The sequence below is a fragment of the Accipiter gentilis genome, chromosome Z (assembly GCF_929443795.1).
Source record: "Accipiter gentilis chromosome Z, bAccGen1.1, whole genome shotgun sequence".
NCBI lineage: Eukaryota > Metazoa > Chordata > Aves > Accipitriformes > Accipitridae > Astur > Astur gentilis.
In genome coordinates, this window is record NC_064919.1 from 89,207,838 (window position 1) to 89,229,210 (window position 21,373).

Genomic DNA, 21,373 nt, shown 5'->3' on the forward strand with positions numbered 1-21,373 from the left:
CTGAACCATTTTGTAATGCATGCACACATGTAGTGACTAAAACATACTGGTTTTGTACAATATTGGGACTTAGTAATACCTACCTGTGTCTCTTAAATTAATTTGCTTATAGTCTTTTACAACCTCTTCTAGTGTCTTCGTTTAATTCTTAGACCTTGATATCTTGGCTCCAGGTACCACTGGTATTGTGGACCACCGTGCCTTTTTTGAAAGCTGACTTCAAAATTCCAAAACATGCACCCAGTGTACTGTCAAGAACATTCTGATCCACTTCTCAGTGCTTATTACTTTTTTCCTGAAGCAACATACGGTTATTGGTTACACTGAAAATTAGGGAGAACATTAAAGCCACAGGGTGAAAAGGTTTTGTAATACACTGGGTTGTTTGTTGGTAATTTTCATTATCTTCTGTTCTGTAAAGGTTTAGCTTCAACTTATTCATAGCCTTTCACTGCCAGCTTTCACTTCTGCTGGCAGAAGTTTGTTCTCTGACTCAAAGCATAAAGCAACTTACTTGGAGATACTTTCCTCTCTTCTCTGAACTCTTTAATACCTCAAATAGCTAATTCTGGCATTGTCAGCAAGATTGATTTTTGTTTAACTTATAGTAGATGCATCTGATTCCAGAAGAAAATATTACCGTTTCCATCGTACTGCTGGTGAGATTCAAAATTGGCATGGCAAATTTTATCAAAGAAAAGGCTGGATAAGCTCAGTAGTACAAGGAGAGAGTATGCTGTAGTGAGGAGGAATTTATCTACCTAGAGATGGAAATGCGTATAGGATGCTTTCCAGCAATTCAGAAGTTACGGCAAATATTGACTACATTGGCTTTTTCTGGATGTACCACTGGCCATTGCCAGCACTCTGGGGACTACTAGAAGTGAAGGAACGCTGACTCACTATTGTCACTTGTTTTGCCTCATCTGCTGCTAAACTACTGAAACTTTATAAAGTGCCCTTCGGAACCTGAGTAGGAGATGATACTGCTTCCACCAGGACATTGTGTATGTGAGAGGGAGATGTTTGCATTGCTGTAAGGTTCTGTATTTATTTATACTTCGTTTATCACCAAAACCTTTTCTGGAGTTAGAAAAAAACCAAAAAACCTCTAATAAATCTTATCTTCTTATTACCTTTCTTTAATTAATAACCAAAATGCGGTTTCGGTAGTTCTCACAGGTCAGTAAGAATTACACAGTAGATATTTTCAACATGTAAAAGATGGAGAGCTGTCTTCAAAATGCAGAGAAAGAAAAGGTCTGTATTTCTCCTAAGTTCTTAATGGCTCTGGAATACTATTTCTCATTTCGGAAAAACAATGTATCATCTGGTGGGCAGGAAGAAACAAGCACCAAGAAGCCTTCTGTTTGTGCCATCATGTCTGGGATCTTCATACCGTTATCCCATCTAAATTTGACAGTATAGCAAAGCTTTTCCTTACTATTTCTGGACTGTCTTCTCTGGTCTTTATGGAGCGAATAAACAAGTGTTTCAGAGGGGTGTAGGTTCCCTGTTAATTACTTTTCCTTAATAGTATAGTTATCTTTTTTTTTTTCCCTATACAGTAGTACGTATATTTATTCAAATATACCTATTGTACTGGTTTTCTCCTTGTCGAAGTATTCAGTGTTAATCCAGTCCTGAAAGGAGCTTTCCAGCCTCCTCCTTTCACAGCTCCATTTATTAGCTAATGAATTTGCTGTCTTACTGTTACTCAGCCACAACATCCAATTTAATAATTAAGATTAGTAACAGCTTTTAAAAAAGGCTTGGTTGAATGTGGATGCACAGAGTTGCATCATGGTTGCTTCCACTGGAACCATGCTTTTGAAGCATGGAACAAGTTCACTGGAACAGAGTAACGACTTACAAGCAACAAAATACTTGACTTGCCTTCTCTCTTGCCCCAACACACATGCTTTACAAGAAATTAATACAAAGTAATCCAGTCTTGTGCCTATGCTGTGTGTAAACAGTAAGATCTGCAGTCAGAAAAATGCTTCTTCATAGCTGCAGCTATGGAGTGTATGGCTTGGTAGCAATTTTGTGTGGCACTAACTGATAAAAGCTACCGACTTTTAGCTTTCATGGTACCTACCCAGCATTAATTCTGTGAGTTCCTACTGATAAATCACTTTCTTCAGAAACAAATACATTATTTGGACTTGCCGTAGTTTCTTGTGAACTGTAATGAATTTTTTTCAATCTTATACTCCACAGTGACACCATGCTTAGCAAATTTGTGCTTAACCATTTCTGTAATCTGTTTTTCTACTTTACTTTTTTGGCCTTTTTATGGAACAGTTTCTCTGTGGATTTTAAGTAATTTTTTTTTTTTTCCCAAGCATTTTGAAAAATTATAAGGCATTTCTCTACCCTTATTAAAATGGAATATATGTTTTCTTTACCCAAATGAACCTGCTGTTCAGGACTAAAAGTTTGCTTTGGAATGGTTTGGTCACTTGCTAATGAATATGGTCAAGTTTCGGTCTTATAAGTGATCATAGACTACTTTGTTCCTAATGATGGAATGTTTCGATATCTCATTGGCTATTACAGCATAGTAATTTTCTGATACTACTTGTCAAATGCTGCTCAAGGAGAGTGGATTTTGTAAGAAATGTGTCCAGAAATAACGTCATGTTGTGTTGTGTTTTGTTTTTCTTTTGAAATACAGACATATCAAGTCGACCTGAAGCCAAATGGGTCAGAAATCATGGTAACAAATGAAAACAAAAGGGAATACATTGAGTACGTATACATTTATGGAATTTATCCTAAGTGTAAGAAAGCACAGTTGTACTTGTCTTAGAACTTACCCTTCAATTACTGTATTTGTACTGCACTAGAACATCAGAGATCCTTTTAAAAGAAAATCTTATTGTTAACGTTGTTTATACCCTAATCCTTAGAAAGTTTGAATTTTAACCTTTAGTGTTCTATGAGTTACACTAATCAGGGGAGTCTGTGATGTAATAGGAGACTATTTTCTTGATGGGTAGGCATGAGGACCATTCAAGAAGGGATAGGATTGCTCTGAGTGACAGACATCTGCATCTAAATTACTTGGTGAAAGGAAATAGCACCTCTTGGATGCAATACTTACTATGTTAAAGTCAACATACTAATTTTGCCCAGTTTCATGCCTGCTTTTGTCTGTTGCCTAAGTGCCTAGAGTAACTAGCTCTGCTTTGTAGATCTCTAAAGCAGTGATAAATTTCCACCCCAGTGAATTGCTAGGTCACAGAATAGAGATGAGTGCAGATCTGAACACTAAACTGATCTAGAAAAAAAAGAATGAAAGTTCATATTTGCTTGCCATTGTGGTCTTCGTTCAAGGAAGAACTCAGGAACTCTGTAAATGTTTAAGTATTCCTCTAAGAGGAGAACTTTGTACTTGTTTATCTTATTTGACGTGTCTTATGATGATTTGGCCATAATGGTGGAACAATATGAAATCTCTGCCTTTTTTTTTCTTCCAGTTTTTAGATGAAAAATATTAGACATCATAAACAATTTTTTTATCTCCATCGTAGTGCAGAAATTAAAAGCTCTTTGAAAATGTGTGGGCCAAAATTCAGAACTGCATTAGGTTTACATCTAGATAACTCTTTCATAGCTAGTCACAGTATTTTTATAACTTCAGAGTCAATACTTGTATGCTCTCATTTGTATGCTTCCATTTGGAAATGATTAATGCACCTTAAAATTCTTCAAACTTTTTTCCCCAGAATTCCATTATGATAGAACTATTCTAGTTGTTATACTTCAAACAAAACAAACAAAAAAAACCCAACAAAAAAAAACCACGAAACTGCAGGCATAGTCACAAATGTAATTTTATTTTTGCCTCTGTGTCTTAACGTCCAAATGGTGCATTCTCAAGCATGTGTAGTGCTTATGGGATATCATGTAGATAATGAAGAATCATTGTCTAATAGAAAAATCTGGTGGTTTGCATCATTTTATTATGTAATGCTTATTGCAGAAAAGAAGGAAAATAATAGGTAAACTGACTAAATAGATGCTACTTAAAAATCAATATTCTTTCTTTATGAGAAAATCACGCTGAGAATTTTCTAGTGACTGTCAAATGAACAATATCCAGTGCTGTAACACATTCTTTGAAAATTCAGTTTATGTAACATTGGCTAATATAAGAACAAGAGAAAATTAAAATGACTGCTTGGTTTTCCTGAAATCCCCACATAGGAAACATGCTTCTCCAACATCTGGCTCAAAGTGCCCAAGTTCAAGTGAGCCAGAAGGTGCTCTCCAGTGTGGCCATCAGCCTGTTATCCTCCCCTGCTAGTAACACAGACCAGGTCCATGATTGCAGTACCAGTGTTGCTATCAAAAATTGGCCAAATCTTAAATTATGTTTAATTTTAAGTTTTCTCAGGTTTTCTGCCTACCAGAATGTATAATAAATTCAACTATACTTGCTGGTATTTTTAATTAGCGCCTCTTCAAAGGTGAGAAAATATTATACTTGCTATATTCATGCAAATGAGGAATGAAACATGCTGCAGTAGGAAAGGAACTGGATTTCTAAAGCATTATTCTAGAATCTCTGAGGTATTTATGCTGTAGGTGGTTAGCGTTGAAATACAAGCCTTTTTCTTTCATATTGCCGGTTTTATTCCTCTATTTATAGGCAGGCTGTTATATGTAATTACATCTATCCTCAAATTTTGTAGACTTTGTGGGGAATTGTTAATTACTCAGAGTTCTGGAAGAATGAAATGTCTGGTCATTTAGGTACCTAATACTAACAGTAAATACCTCAGCCGGAGTCTGGATTACAGCCTCATTTAGAAAGAAATAAAGCATAGTACAGAATTTGCAGGCTGTTTCAGTCCACAGGCAAGCCTTTTTGCGTGTTCATCCTTGACATAATCTCCATAGTAGAAAGGTTAATATCAGATGATGTGACAGTGTTACATTAAAAAATTCTTAGTGTTGTAGAAAAGTCATCGCTGTAAAAGATGGAAATGTATGTGTAGAGTTCATGTTGCATGCTAAAGTGAAAATACTTGCATTATAGCTTGTTCATAGTCACTGTGGTTTTTTTCAACAATTCAGTCAGTCGCACAAGATAAATTTGAACAATTAATAAAAAGCTGCTCAGTTTCCTTAACATCAGAGTGTGGTTGGGAGGTGGCTGAAACTATTACGTTGCTAAAATCTCTGAACACTTAATTTGCAGTCTTCTAATGAGTGTGCTTACCTGTTTTTGTTTATCCACTATAGCCTGGTCATCCAGTGGAGGTTTGTGAACAGAGTTCAAAAACAAATGAATGCTTTTTTGGAGGTAAGGTTCTTTAGCTGCTTTTTTTTCCCCAAAAATATTTTTTTTTAAATGCAGACAACTTATACATCAGTGTCTGTATTAAGGGAGCGGGGAGCTTTGCATAACCGCACCAGTTGTGGAATGCTTATGTTTTATAATTTTACAGTTTTACCTTGTATACAAATATATAATCTTTCCATTATGAGAATAAGGTCATTTTCTTTGCAGCTTGAAATAATTTTGTGATTAATTTTTTAAATTAGAGTCTCGTACTTCAGCAACTATGTATTTCATTTTCAAAACCCTTCATCCTCTGTCATTTATTTAGGTTCCCAGAAGCCAAAGTTCCTGCTAGATAAAAATTTAATTTTACATGGTATGAGAATTTCAACTTTACTTTGCTTTCTTTTAGGGATTCACAGAACTTCTTCCCATTGATCTGATTAAAATTTTTGATGAAAATGAACTAGAGGTGAGTTTGTTTAATTGACATCCAGAGACAACAGATCAACAATGCTCATCACAAAATGATGCGTTATGTTCTAGGCGCATCAGTCATCACTTACTCATCGTAAGTGAATTTGCAGACAAAGATGCTTTGCTTATAGTGGGAAATGAGATTTTTCTCCCTAATTAATAAACCTATTGATCACATAAAAGCACAAAAAATTGTAATTATCCAGTGAGGTGTTTGAGTATGTGCATATAAAAGCCTGTAAGTAGCTTACTGAATTAATGCCATTATGCCTATACCGGTAATATTTTGAGCAAAATGCTGTAAAAGACACTGTCCCACGAAGCACATGTATGTCAGTGTACAGTGTTTCTGAAGTAAAATGAAATATTCTTTGAGAATTCTCCTGAAGCTCCAGCTCTCCTTTATATTTGCACTGTTTTGCTGTTTAAAAGGTCAGACAACCTTGTTTTTCTGATAAAGTGTACAGGATAACACAATGCCATCTTTGATTAACACTGTAACAATTTACTTCCATATGCAGTTACTGATGTGTGGCCTTGGCGATGTTGATGTTAATGACTGGAGACAACATACAATCTACAAAAATGGTTACTGCCCAAATCATCCCGTTATCCAGTGGTTCTGGAAGGTAATACTGTTTTACCACATTTGGATTCTCTGACTGTTCTTAAAAGTGAAAGTTCCTTTATTGTTTTGTGGAGTCTGTTATGGAATCTTTTTTCTTCATGAAAACTGCTGAAGAACATTTCTGTATGTTGGAAATGACAGCTGTGGTACTCATTAGAGACTACCCTAGAAATAGACCCAAAATAGGAAGTAAGATCTTTGAAGTGTCTTGCTATATTTGTGAAGTAAAATACTTTTCATAAAAGTTTATGTCCCCAGAAAACCTACTTTTCCCCATAATAACCTTTGATTTTTCAAAGGGGTGTCTGTTTTTTCTTAAAAATACAGGAACCTTACAGCTTCATGCATGCACTTCAAAGTTTGTTGCTGGGTTTCTTACATCATTTTCATGACCAGGGGTGGTATGCACGAAGACTATGTACTTGTATCAATCCAAAAGGCTTAGCTTAGAGGTCCTGCTGCGGTGCAATGCTGATGGGATTTTCTGTGAACCCTTGCAGTCTCTCTCTCTGGTCTTCAAGGCTTTTCTGTCATCTCTGTCGCTCTCGGGCACATGTACAATTGCAGTGCGCCTCTGGGGCCCTGACCCTACCGGAAGGCGATCCACCTCACCTCATGCAGGGGAACAGCATATATAGCTCCCAGCTGCTGCCAGAGCAGTGTCTCCCCATGGTGGCCTGGTGGCAGCTGGAAAAGGATGCTCATTATTTAACCAGAGAAAACCTGGTATGTGACCTTACCACATCCCTGACGGTTACATGTCTATTATAGTCTAACAAACATAAATAGATCATTTTACTCAGGTTTTTTTTTGTTTTTTAACAATGACATCTATAGCTATGAAAGTGAAAAGAGAGTGACTGTGTATGTTTGTTAATAGGCTGTTTTACTGATGGATGCTGAAAAACGGATTCGATTACTGCAGTTTGTTACTGGGACATCACGCGTGCCTATGAATGGATTTGCTGAACTTTATGGTGAGCTTCCTTTCAACTGCCCACCGACTATGCTCACCACTAGAATGGCTGCACAGACCCCTTCTGAACATGAACAAGAAAACCTGGTCATGACTGAAATTTAATCATAAGCCAACCTTTGACCCCCATGTAAGAATTCTCTCCTGGATGCCAAGGGCACTGGAGAATTTGCGGGGCACACTGAGGAGTAAAGTTTTGTATGCCATGGGTGTTATGTAGATGCTCTCCTAGCTCCCACAGAAAAAAATTTTGCTTGTCAGGAGGAATAATTTTCATGTCACGTGAAGAAGAGGAGAATGCGTGTTTAACCAAGCACTTCAATTTTTAAATGTTAATGTCTGAGCTTACTTCTTGTGCATTACATATACTCTACAACAAAGTAGTTAGATAAACTTAACAAGCTAAGTGGGCTTCAAAATTAATAACCACATTCTTACTTGTTTTAATGCAGTTTTAGTTAAGAGAGTTTGTACCAAGTATTTTGTAGCAGTTGAAAATTCTAGCCTACAATTTATGCAGACATTTAAGTTAAAAATAATATTTAGCTACTCTCTGTAGTGTCCAGCAATTTATATTTATTATGATTTTCATTTTCAACCAGGTTCAAATGGTCCTCAGCTGTTTACAATAGAGCAATGGGGAAGTCCTGATAAACTGCCCAGAGCTCACACATGGTAAGTCATAAAAGCATAAAATTATATAGCTTTTTCTGTATTGTATTGTTATACTGCCAAGAAAGGGGGAAACTGATGACCCTGCTTCTCTCTAACATATTTTAGCTCTGGGTCATACAGCTTTTTGTAAAATGGGATACTCTGAAACCTACACATGTGTGTAGGTGTGCATTTACAAGGGAAAGAACAGTTGGTGATTATCTGCTGACACACAGCTCTAGAAGGTAACATGCAGAATTCCAGGAGGGAGCAGGGCTCAACACCAGCACTGTGCCATTGCTTCTTACAGTTCCTAAACAATGCTTGTTTTGCCTTCTCATGGACATGAGAAAGGCTGCGTTAATACAGTAAGTAGGTGTTCTGCAATAAATGCAGGTGAATGAATACAAAATAAACTCTGACCATCATAGCCTGATAAAGATTTTTTAATGCTATTTTACTGTATTCCAAGTAACCCTTTCAACTCAGGCCTCCTTTTCTAGTAACTGCTTGCCTGTTAAAACACGTGTTAGAGAGAAGAGATAGCTTTTCCCCACTTTATTTTATACTACATTTGAAGGAATTGCTACCCATATATACAAAATGTTAACTATCATAGTTGAAGATGTATAATAGCCTGCAAATTGCTTTAAGCGCTGGCCAGTTAAACTGATGTTCTGACAAAATGGAATAAAATTTGAATCCCTTCTGCTAGACTTTTCCCCGTATCAAATACATAAGAATCTGTTTATGTGAGGTACTTGCAACACAATCCAGATCAGAGCACATGAAGCACAGCACAGAAAGTGTACTTACTGTATGCTTAATGTTGTGCTGAATTTGGGAGTAGGATCCTCAGTGCCTGCTGGGGAGAGCCCTAGGAACTTACAAATTGTCATCACATCTGTCTCACTGGCTGAGTGTCCTGTTCAGGCTGCAGTCCCTTCCACCTCAAATGCCTAATGGTTTCCCAGTGCCGTTCACATTGGGAAGACTTTCTAATCCCCTCCCCAGTTTCCTAGGAAACAGACAAGCAGACATGACAGGTAAGGATACACAGTCACAGAGCCATCCAGTGACTCACAGGTGGTACTGCAGAGTAGTGGCAAAGGCAGGCTGGGAGCAGCTATCTGTTTTGTGGTTCCTGTCAAAACTGGGATTGGGAAAAACAGCAAGAGGAATTGCATCTTATGCTTTAGTTATTTTTCTATGAATGTTAAAACATAGGCTCTGTTCTGTCAGTCTGAAGGCCTTAAAAAATACCAGATAGGCAACAAACTCTGAGAGAGACTGTTAAAAGGGTAACAGGAGTTTTAACAGGGCATACTAGGAGGAAAAATAGTGCCTCACCTTGTAAGGCTAATACTATTCATTGCCTTCTTTTATGTGTCTTAGGCATTTATCACCTCTTCCTCCTTCCTTCTGGAAAACTAAGAAATTGAAGGATATCTATGCGTTTTAAAATCAAGACTAACATTTGTACAAATATGGGTCGATGCTTTTTTTTTTCCTTTCCTTGGTGCTGTGATTTTATTTCAGCTATTACCTCACTAAGCTGTACCACATTACCAGCACGTTTTATACTCTTACCATCATTTTCCCTTTCTCATTCTCCATTTTATTTTTCTTTGTCCTAGTAAGTGGGTATAATGAAACTACAGAAAGTCTGATGTAACAAAACATAGCCACAGAAAGCCATGCTACATAAAGGCCATAAACTGTTGGACAATTCACTAAAAATGTGAGATCATAAGCTGACTTGATTTAGTCCTAATTTATAGAATTTGCAAATGTTGAAAGCATTCAATACAAATCCTTGTCTTGCTCTGTTGCATATCAAGAATATGGCTTTAAGGTAACTAACTTAAATTGTGCTGTATAGGAAAACTAATTTTTAGAACATTAGTAGAGAATGGTGATCTTTCCATAAAAATAATCATTCTATAGAATGAAAAGTTTTCTTTAAAAAGGAAAAAACAACAACAGAACCCCAAACACATTCCAAAGTCAACCCATCCTCTTTACGTTTCAATTATCTGTTAGATTTTACAGGATCTTTTCAAGACCTTCTTTTGGATGTTTTTTTTTATTCTTTGTTTCCCCCAGAGGGTAGAGAGTCTGTCCTGTAAATTCAGAACATCTTGGCTGAATCTTAGGAAACCAGCCTTTCAACAAAGATGCAATATTTTCAATCAACTAAATATGGGGGTGGGGGCTGTTGGCTTTTTTCATTTCCTAAGTGGTTTTTAACAACTTCCCAATTTTATTTCTGAAAACTCACTTTGGTCCAGGCAGGGTTGGTTTCAGATGCAACCTGCAGGGAACACAAGCATTAATTAGGTTTGCAAAGGACACACTGCAGAGATTGCCCCCATTTGGACAGTAAGATATATATTCTCTGTTAAGGCCCCCCAAATTATTTAACCTTTTCTGTTTCTTTAAAGTTATCTGTATTTTCCAATGGATTATTAAATGATTCTTTTCCTTCTAAATTTCAGCTTTAATCGCCTAGACTTACCTCTTTATGAATCTTTTGAAGATTTACGAGAGAAGCTCCTTATGGCAGTTGAAAATGCTCAAGGATTTGAAGGAGTGGATTAAAATGTCAACTCCCCCTTCCCACCCCCTTCAAGCAAGTTCTGCTTGCACTTGTGCATTTGCCTAACGGACTCTGAGGGACTATGGCAGAACAGTTGCACAGCGTTGGTTCATGGAGCAAACCCTTCAACAGTGCAGTTGCCTGAATCCACAAGTTTGAACTGTAATCTGTGGGTGGCTTTTCTGATGTTTCCACAGCAGATTACCAACTGCTTAACATGAACTCTGATCACATTTCATCAGGACTTACTCTATTTATGTTGTGCCTCTGTAGGCAAAGCCCTTAATAAATATTTTACATAATTTCTAATGACAATGAATGGAATTAATCATTTTACAGGTATAGTATTACAACTCATGTTTACTTTTTAATTGATTTAGACATTTTCAGATTTTATTTCGTTACAATTAAATATCATATACTTGGAAAAATGAGCATTTTTCTTAATTTCATACCAGACTTGATGCCAGTGTCATTTTTTCAAAGCACATTTTGAGGCTTGTGTTCCCAAACCAGTAAGAAAGTAGGAGAAAGCTATGTTGGAATTTTTTTCTCTACAGGGGCTATATATATCGAGAGCAACTCTCTTCATTGAGCACATAAATATTTTTCTGTATCCAGAAGTACAGACTGGATGTTGGATTTTTGTATAAATATTAGAATAGTTACAAGTCAAGGGAGAATCATAACATAGCATGCCAAATCTCATGTTCAATTAAGAAATTGCCTCATTATTGGTAATACTTACATGTACTATAAAGTATTTTGGGGTAGGGTTGGCATTAATCATTTTAGAAAAGTATGCTTAACCCTGTCATTATCTTTGTATAGTGATTCTTTTATTATCCTTTCCTCTTTACTGTTTGCGATGGAGGCATTTTGAATGAAACCCGGCACTATGTGATTTGGCACTACGGAAAACAGATCTGGTTTGTCTCCTATTTGTATGCATTTGCTAATGATATCTAAATAACAATGGGTTTTTTGTTTGTTTCTAACTGCACCAACTCTAAAGGCACTTTATGTAACACATGGAAGTCATATCTGTTTTTTTATCATAAACATTAATGTGATTATATTCCTTCTCACTGCACATGTCTTTCTGGTGCAATATCTATCAATTGTGAATTTGGCTGCTGCTGATGTATAAAAGAAAAAAACCACAGATGTAGAGCTGAGCCTGCAGACATGTTCCTCAGCAATTGTTTTTGTGATTTATTTTTTACTTAATCACAAAGATTTATTTAATATACACTGCTATCTAACCAATTTTGTTACCTATGACATGTTGCATGCTTAAACTATAATGTCTGAGTTGCATCTCTTTTGTGACAGATTAAAAGTGAAAGATTTGTATGTGATCCACTGAAGTTAAATGGTTGCAATATACCAGAGCAGGTTTGAGGGTATGGCTTCAGCAATTTAACATTCAGTGATGTAAGTTCTGCCCACATACTTACCTGGAGGTAGGCTTTTTCCCCAAGAACCCATTTAAGGCTTACAAAGCAAGATGATCACACCGCGTGCCAAAACAAAAGTTTCAACTCCTTGCCAACAGCTTTTTTAGCCCTGCCTGTACCCCCTCCCCAGCACCCATTGGCAAGTACAATCTGGGTTTGAGAATGTGCAGCCATACTGCAGACCCTTCAATACAGTGATACTTCAGCTGAAAAGGCTACTGGAAAGAAGCCTTAATGCTAGTAACATGCAGCAAATGGTTGCATGCTAGCAAAAGTTTGAAAAGCTAATAGATGCAAGAGGAAGGTTATTTTTATTATTTGAATGCAGGTTAAGTTTCATTTTCTATTAAATATGTTTCCTGACATTCCTTTCTGACCTTTACATTGATGAGTGAGCTTGAACATGCAAAAGCAGACTGCATCCAAGTGGCTAGAGAAACACTATACTGCCCGTTTAGCTGCGGGAAGGAGCATGGGGAAGGTGGAGAGAATGAGGTAAATCCAGGTATTTCCACTGGCCTTCTGTATGTTCAGCACAGCTGGTTATAACATGGACGCCCTTGAGGAAAGAGTCATATGGCAAAATTTGTTTTATTTCTGTCTTAACCTGGAGGATTTTTGGTGTGGCTGGAGGCTCCGTTCAGGTCCAGTGCCATGTATCAGAACCTCAAGAATTCCCAAGACATTTTTTGGTTGTGAAACTGAAATGTAATCTCATGTACAGATGAAGGCTCTGACCTAGCAGTAGTGCAGCTGAGGTAGCACCAGAAGTCAGGCTGTGTTTAAGAATCTGCCATTTTTCTTATGATATTGCTTTGGTCCCTCCCCTCCCCCTCAACTTCTGCAACAGGTTTACTAATACTTACCTACAAAGCCCTTTCAGTTATATAGAATTACATAGTGACATCTGACTAGAAGGGAAGTTTTTGTTGTTTGGATGATTATATTTTTTAAAAGAAAATTTAGAATTGCTTAGCTTAACATCTTTTCAGATCCACTCCTGCTTAGATCCACTTACCTCACAAACTGACAGACAGTCCAAAAGCATTCACTAGGTATTAAAATAGTGAGGCAAATTCCACTGTATGAATTGAAATTAATGTGCATTTGGACTGTTGTGGTTTATTTGGGAGAAGGGGCTTTCATTTTTAGGAAATAGTTCAATATGAAAAGCAAGCCTTTGACTGCCTTAAGGTTTGCCATTAGAGTGGCAGCTTTGAGTACAGCTCACCAAGAAACCTGCCCTAACTCAGGCAGCAGTGACAATAAGGCCCAACATGCATTTTCCCGATAGACTTGTACACCTTATGCTGAAATTTGTGCTATTTTGGCTTTCTTGCAATTAATGCAAATAGCTAAATAAATGCTCTTTTGTGCTTCTTGTGCCCTAGACACTGCAACCACAGCTCTCTCCTGCACTGCACACCTACCATCACTGTAGAGCCAATGCACAGCTGAGTGAGTTAGCTTTTGTCTGTCCAACACCCCATGAAGTTATTGTTCCTTATAGCCAAGATGAACACAACAGTAAGCCAGCTCATTACTTTTTGTTTCCCAAAGTTAGCTATGCTATTGCAACCCAGCACTGTCTTGCCTTTACAGATGCACAACAGCTCCCTTCACTATGGAAGTGAAACTGTCCTTTTTGTGTTAGGGTCCATAAGTAATCCAGAGTCAGTGCTCACAAATAAGCAAGACTCCTTGTAGGATAAGCTGAGGGGAATTCCTCAGCCCAGTCCCATTTCTGCACAAAGCTTTTATTTTGGGTATCAGAAGCCTTACTGTGAGGTAGGACTATCAGGCTGTTACTGACAGGCTTCGCATCATGGTCATTACAGGGACACACATAAGCTGTAAAACCCTGCTAAAATGCACTATACCCATGCAACTCAGATTTTATTACTGGTGGCTACATTGATGGCTAAACCCTTGGGCAGATACACCCTCCTCATCAGCCAAAAAGTTAAGATCTTCTATGTTACGACAAAACCCAGGAAGTTACCTTCAGTTTTGCAATGAACTATGAGACTAAGTAAATGGCATTGTTAGCTATAGAGGAAATGGATTTTCTTCTGCAGGGTTCTTTTAACATAAAGCTGTAGTGCTGTTACCAAGAGCCTAAGCTGGATTCCAGACTTTCCATCTAGTAGTCCCTTCTGGAGCTCCTGAAGCTACATTTGAAGGAATCTTTCTAGGAAAAGAGGTAGCTAAATGTCATTTACTTAAAACATCTAAAACACAAAGCAACTAACGCTCCAGTGGGACTTGTACCATAGTATTGTGCCTTTCTTAACACAGTACACTCTTGTATACTGACAGTTTGGCCCATTCACCACAAAATGGCCCAACAGTATTTTAAAAGGTTCTATCCAGCTACTTTTCTTGGTTAATAAATAGTAATCATAAAGGTGGTACCTAAACCATCACTTGTTCACTCTTAAGAAGCCTTAAGGCAAATAACTCATAAAAACTTCAGTCACAAAACAGAATACGGAGTCTATACGGAGTCTACAGCTATCACCTCCTCTTCACGTTAAGGCTTATAGATATGTGCCTTGTAAGGTTGTAGTTAATGTACACCATACCCACCACATCAACTCCCACTTGCTGCCCAGCTGCTGAAAACTGCTTTTTGTCTTTCAGCCCAAAAGTACAAAAAAAAAAAAAGCCACACCAAAAAGCCCAAACAACCACAAAACCCAAACCCAATTCTATTACTACAAGATTTACCTTATTTCTGTCTCTCATGCTGACCTCTCTGAATTCTCTGTGAGTGCCGTGCTAGCATGAGGATGCTGCTGTAAGCACTAACCAGGCAGCTAGTGCCTATTCTGCACCCCAAGGCATGCACTGCCATTGTTGTGTGCTCAGCCCGGTCAAGCTGGTGATCGCGTCTGCAGCATGCAGCGGTAAGCTGTTCCTGATGCTTTGGGGGAAGCATTTTACATGGCACTAAAGGACCAGGAATTGTGAAAACTAGGGAGCCCGGGAGGGGAAGCTGGATAGTTAGACTGCATTTTTAAGAGTTAAAAGTAAGTGATCATACCCATCTGATTGCAAGGGCTAATTATCAGTAAGTATAGTAGGAAAATAGGTAGATGTCCAGATAGGGCATCTTAAAATGTACATTAATTTTATTACCTTTTTAATAAAATCTTTTCCTTTTGTATGTAAAATTAAAACGACAAAGAAAAACCCCTACAGTCTTCACCCATCTGTTATGATGTTGCACTAAGAAGTAATAGATATTTGAAACGCATGGGAAACATAAAACTGGAATCTAACCATATTAATGTTACATGCCTATCAGGTCTGTCATAGTGCACCTAGCACCCTGTTGAGATACCATCACCACCAGTGCAAACCATATTTGGTGATGTGTCTGTCGATGCACACTTCTAACAATCTGTCCACATTTATTCTTCACTTATATGTTGGGTTTTTTCCCTTTTCTATACGATTTTCACATAGACCTTGCTTTTTTTCTTCATTTTTTTTTTTAATATGTAGCTGTAAAAACATACACAGTATGCATCCACATACTATAGTACATGTGTTGCATTTTTATACTGTAATTTGTTCTATTAGATTTAAAGAGGCTGGTGAGCCATCCATCTCCACTGCAGATTTATCACAACCATGCAATAGGTTATGATTCTCAAAACCCCAATGGAAAACTCCACAAGACTATGTTGCTATGTTCTGTGTTTGTGAACATAAATTTTAAATCAAATTTAAAACTGAGATTATTAATATTTCCAAACAGGCAAAAGTGTCAAACATTCCAGATTAAATTCACACTGTTTAATAATTATTTTTTTGTAAAATCAATTCATACTAGAAGGCTATTCAAAATTATGGTAAACTACCTTAAAATTGATTTTAAAAGTACTACTTATTAATAATGCTCATTTTCACAATTAATACAGCTTTAAACTGTGGTTGGATTTGATACACTGTGGGGAAAGGATTTGTTTATGGACAAAAGTCATTTTTTTCCAATTATTTTCTGAGGAGCAGTGAAAGAAATTGTAGTTTGTTTTCCTGACAGCAAAAGCTCAATGTGACAAAATGAAGTTGTTGTAATGAAATGATGCAACTTACTTAAATATTTAATAAAGAATTATGGAAGCTACAGCATTTTATACTTCAAATATATTTTTTGTCTAACTGAAGCTTTGTTTTGTTTTGTTAAAAAAAATTGCCTTAAGGTCACAATTTGCAGGAAGGCTTTCACAACCTGGGATGTGGTAGGGGGAGCCTATATGCAAGCACATCTGTACCTGATTTTTAAGTGATTAAACACAACATCCACATATTTCAGCTTCTGCAAAAGTGGTACCCATTCTTTTCCCCATGATCCTCACTGCATTTATGAAACAGTAATGTGTATAATGTTTTCAGCTGAATAAGAATGTATCCCTGAGAGTTTACAGTGGATACTGGTCACTGGTGCACAACCACCTTCAGAAGGCATGATTCAAGGTAACTTTTCTCTATAAGGATTTGAACAGTTAAGATAAGGTTAGTGATTATGTGATGTTCTCTAAAGAAGTGTCATTAAATAAAATACAAAAATTGCACCCCTCCCAACTTCTTACTAGTATCTCCTGTTCCATCATATTTCTAATACAAGAAATTTAATACTCCACCAGACTTCCATGGGAAGTGCTGTTCTTGAATTGTCCAATTCTGCAGTGACTGTACAAAGCAGCACACTTATAAGCTTTTTCTGTTTAAGCCATACCTGAAATAAGTCTGAATGTTCTATCATTTTTATTGCATATTTCCTATGTTTACAGCAGAATTTTCTGCAGCCCACAATAATGTATATACTACAAACAAAATACCTTACTTGCAACAAACTCAAAGTTCAGTCTATGCATTGGTAAATTTGTTTTGATTTTAGTGTTACAATTCCAACATTGTAGTAAGAACAACTTCTTATTAACAGCAATGGAACTAATGTTGTCTTTTCTCTTAATCAGTGTGAATGCCTAACTTAAAAAAAAAAACACAAAACAAAACCCAACAGCAACAAAAAACCCCAAACCTAAACAAAAACAACAAAAACACACCCCAACCCACAAGGCTCACTTTAGGAATACAGTACATTCCTCCTCAGCTAATATCAGTACTTAAGAGAGTTGCATATGGACTAAATTATGTTAGTCTTAAATACAGAATTGGTATGTAACAAATTGTCTCCTGGCTTTTGAGCTTCACATGAAGTACAGCCTACATGCAACATTGATCTGACTTGCACTAATACACATCAAGGGTTGCGTAGCATACTCTTGCAGCTACCTTCAGCTGCAGTTTGCTGAAGAAAAAGAAAAAAAGGAAGAAAAACCCCCACATGCACCACCACACGCACACACACCCACACCCCCATTCGCTTAAGCAAGTATCCAGGCATCCAGGAACTGGAAGAGGAACAAGGGCAGCCAAGACGACTAAGCAAAAAAGAAATCTCTTGGTAAGACCCAGAAACACCACCTGCCATCAGAAATACTGTTCAGCATATCAATAGATGGGAATTCCTGTTACAAATCACATTACTAGGAGCTCACTAATGCTGCCATATGACTTCTTAAAGACACCAAACCACTAGATGACTCAGCCTATTAAGCTTTGCAACCAAGTTATTTTTGTGCATGTGCTTGATGTTGCGGTACATCATCTCAACTTGCAGCATGACTTACTCTGCTTTATTAGTTAATGCACCAGTCTCTTTACTGTTCATCTGTATGGACACCACAGAGCAGCAACTAATTTACTTTATATAAACTTTGTTTGTGCCTATCTGTATTTTCCTCCCTTGGGCACTGGTTTCTGAAGGGCTGCCCATCTCCCCTTTCTTCAAGACTCCACCTCTTCCTAAGCTAGAGCAGCCAGGCAACACCTTTCAAAGTTAATTCTGTCAGCTAATATTGCAGCCTCCCTTGTGCTGGAACTAACTCAGCTGTATCATTAACGTACACCTTTACATAAGCAAACATCTTTGCACTGTAAAGTGACAAACTCTGTAATGCTGAAACAGGATTAGCCAGCACTCTTCACAACAAAAGATTAAAAAAACAAACAAAACACACCTCAACATACATGTCTTCCAATGATACCTACATGTATATTAATGTTTGGTATAGTTACATCCAGTAGGTTTCAAAAAAAAAAAAAAAAAAAAAAACCCACACCACCCAAAACACAACACACAGCAATTCCATCTGTGCTCCCAATTGGAAATGAAAAATAAATTGTGGCAAGGTAATGTTCAAAGTGGTTAAAGAACGTCTGTGCAAATCCTTACTATATGCCATTTATATATGGCTAGTAAGGTTTTGTTGCCCTTGAGAAACAAGCAAACAAAATAACCCCATGTCAGTACATTCAAATCCCAAATCAATACCTATATATCAACAATACTCTGTAGTCACCCATAGGAGACGCTGCAGTAACTGTATTAGCCATGAATACATTCATATTTCCAGCCCTGAAACTTGGTTGCTTCCTACCCTGACAAGGGAAAAATTCTACACTATCCAAATTAATTCCTTTTCTGTTTTTAAGCTTGCTGTCATTAATAAAAGCAACCATAACCACATCAACTTAAAGATCCAGCTGGACAAGTATCTGATTTGCAGATTCTGCCAAAACAGCTTAGGAGTAGGGCAAATAGTACTGCTTACAGCAAATGCACTTTCAAACATGAGTGATGTACAGCTCAAGGACTTACTACAGTGTGATGGCTTCTTTTTCTTTACACATAAACAGCCATATAATTTATATTTTTTTAAGTAAATAGTTTCCAGTGTAATGGGAAATTGTAGTATTTACAGCTGCTTGAGCACAGCGTCCGTGATCACTTTCAGTGTGAAGGAGTATCTCCCTTTGTTTTGAACCTGACACCTCTTATCATTTACCTAACACACATTTATCCTTGTGTTCCTTAGACACCTCTACTCTGCTTGCTATCTCCGTGTAAATAGTCCAGAGGCCTCTGGTTTCCTTTGCTTGCCACAGCTTCCAATCTGGAAGGCTGTCAGAGCCACACTTCCTACAAACTCATGCAGATGTCAACACAGGCTTTTACTCACCTGTGCCTCACACAACGTCTCTCAAATAAGGGTCGACTACAGGCCCATGGCAAGAAAGCCTGATGGAAATTGCCTCTGGAGCTGGTTCCCTCATGTGGAAACTAATCCTAGCAGCAGCTCAGGACCCAGCCGAGGAGAGACAAAGCCCACAAGAAGTACAGTCATATTTATGTCACTGGCAACAACCTGAACAGCAAGTCCATCAACTCTGCAGGTTGGCAAAGAACTTCTGGTAATGTTTGGAATTGCCTACTGCAATTCTAGTTCAAAACAACTTCCAGGGTGTAGCTAGAGACAAAAAGGACACAGGATTACCAAAGACAGCATCAGGCACCCACTGCCAATATAGCATGAACTCTTTGTAACCTTCTGCTTGGCTATACTTCATCTGCTCTGCAGAACGGCGAGGCAGGTAGGCCTTGCAACCAGTATATGCTAATGCCCAGAAATTTGTTACGTATCTTAGGACATTAATTAGGTAGGGATAACACAGTAGAGCAATTGTGCATATGAAAATTACAGTTATAACCAAGTCTTCCACAATAAGTGTATTTAATGAGTATTTGGGCATTGAAAACCTACTGGCAGTTACAAAAGGCTGAAATGCCTTTAAACAAAAATCTGGCCCATACCCTCTTCTCACAGCCAACCTCTTCTCTGCTTCAGCAGTTTTCAGTATTTTAAATCCAACAGAATGACAAGCTGAATTTCATGCTTTTCTTTAATTCCAAGATTGACTCTACATAAAACCCACTATCATTTACATTCCTACATAATACCATCATGAGAAAGGCACCCAGGGTTTGCTATGGCAACCCAACAGGAAACACTCCCATTTCAAACATCTCCAATACAAGGATCACAAAGATCCCTTGATGATTACCATCGATTATTTTCCCCAGCTTTTGATCAAGAGCCATGTTCAAATTCAATTTATTCTTGCTCAAATACATCTGCTATTTTCACCCGACTTATTTTCTGCCATTTGCTGTGGGTGTTTCATTAGCTTGACAGATTAGATTCTTAAGTTTAAAGTGCAATACAATACAAACCTAAGATATATTCATTACAAAAACACACTGTGCTAAATCTGTTACCTTTTACCCTGTCATATCTCAACCTTAGCAATACAAGTTTTTTACTTCAAATTTCAGTGTCTTTTCCTCTCTGATAATCCTCTATCGGCAGTGTATAAAAATGCAACCACTTTAAAATCCTATGCTGGTAGCTTATTTTTTCATTATCAGCAAGTTATACTATGACACCAAAGAAGCCACCTTACTAGCAGCTGGATTTTCTACAGACTAAGTCCAGATCCACAGGGGTATGCAGATATCTAGTTCTTACTGAGATCTGATAGTTATCAACACTTGAATAGAAGGCAGACATGGTGGGTTTGCAGGTCTGAACATTCAGGAAGCTGAAGACTTCCCCAAAAAAATTACTGGATGATGTGGGGTGGCTGTTCAGTCAATTGCCATTGACTTAGAAACCAGGCTTCTTTGGCTTCAACTGAGTTAGGTCCCAGAAATAGGACTCTGGGAATATAAGATAGGGAATGATAGATATTCACAGTGAGAGCAATCGGGTTCATCATGCAAGTTTAAGTTAGTCTTTGCCCAGCTTTCAGATGCTCGGACCTGATAAAACTCAAATTATCCTTTGGTCCATCCTTTGATCAGAGGAGGTGATTCTCCCCCTCTACTCTGGTGAGACCCCACCTGGAGCACTGCGTCCAGCTCTGGGGTCCCCAGTACAGGAAAGACATGGGCCTGTTAGAGCAGGTCCAGAGGAGGCCACAGAAACGATCCCGAGGTCTGGAACACCTCTCCTATGAGGAAAGGATGAAAGAGTTGGCATTGTTCAGCCTGGAGAAGAGACAGCTCCAGGGAGACCTTCTTGCAGCCTTTCAATATATAAAGGGGGGTTCCAGAAAAGATGGAGGGGGACTTTTTACCAGGGCTTGTAGTGGCAAGGACAAGGGGCAATGGTTTTAAACTGAAAGAGGGCAGGTTTGGATTGGACGCAAGAAGTGTTTTACGATGAGGCTGCTGAGGCACAGAACAGGTTGCCCAGAGAGGTGGTAGATGCCCCATCCCTGGAAGTGCTCAAGGCCAGGTTGGATGGGGTTTTGAGCAACCTGATTTAGTGGAAGGTGTCCCTGCCCATGGCGGGGGGGGGGGGGG

At 38.0% G+C, this 21,373-nt stretch overlaps 1 protein-coding gene across 7 annotated transcripts in view; it reads left to right on the forward strand.

Annotated features, from left to right (window-relative positions):
• The window catches only part of NEDD4L (NEDD4 like E3 ubiquitin protein ligase), a 192,877-nt gene extending 176,647 nt beyond the window's left edge, over nt 1-16,230 (forward strand). For all 7 annotated transcript variants that reach the window (XM_049794601.1, XM_049794602.1, XM_049794605.1 and 4 more), the window contains 7 exons: nt 2,681-2,754; nt 5,257-5,317; nt 5,709-5,768; nt 6,295-6,402; nt 7,282-7,378; nt 7,980-8,052; nt 10,530-16,230. In XM_049794601.1, coding sequence (XP_049650558.1) covers nt 2,681-2,754; nt 5,257-5,317; nt 5,709-5,768; nt 6,295-6,402; nt 7,282-7,378; nt 7,980-8,052; nt 10,530-10,632 — 576 coding nt within the window. In that variant the 3' untranslated portion in view covers nt 10,633-16,230. The remainder of the gene's footprint in view (nt 1-2,680; nt 2,755-5,256; nt 5,318-5,708; nt 5,769-6,294; nt 6,403-7,281; nt 7,379-7,979; nt 8,053-10,529) is intronic.
• Nucleotides 16,231-21,373: the final 5,143 nt, after the last annotated feature.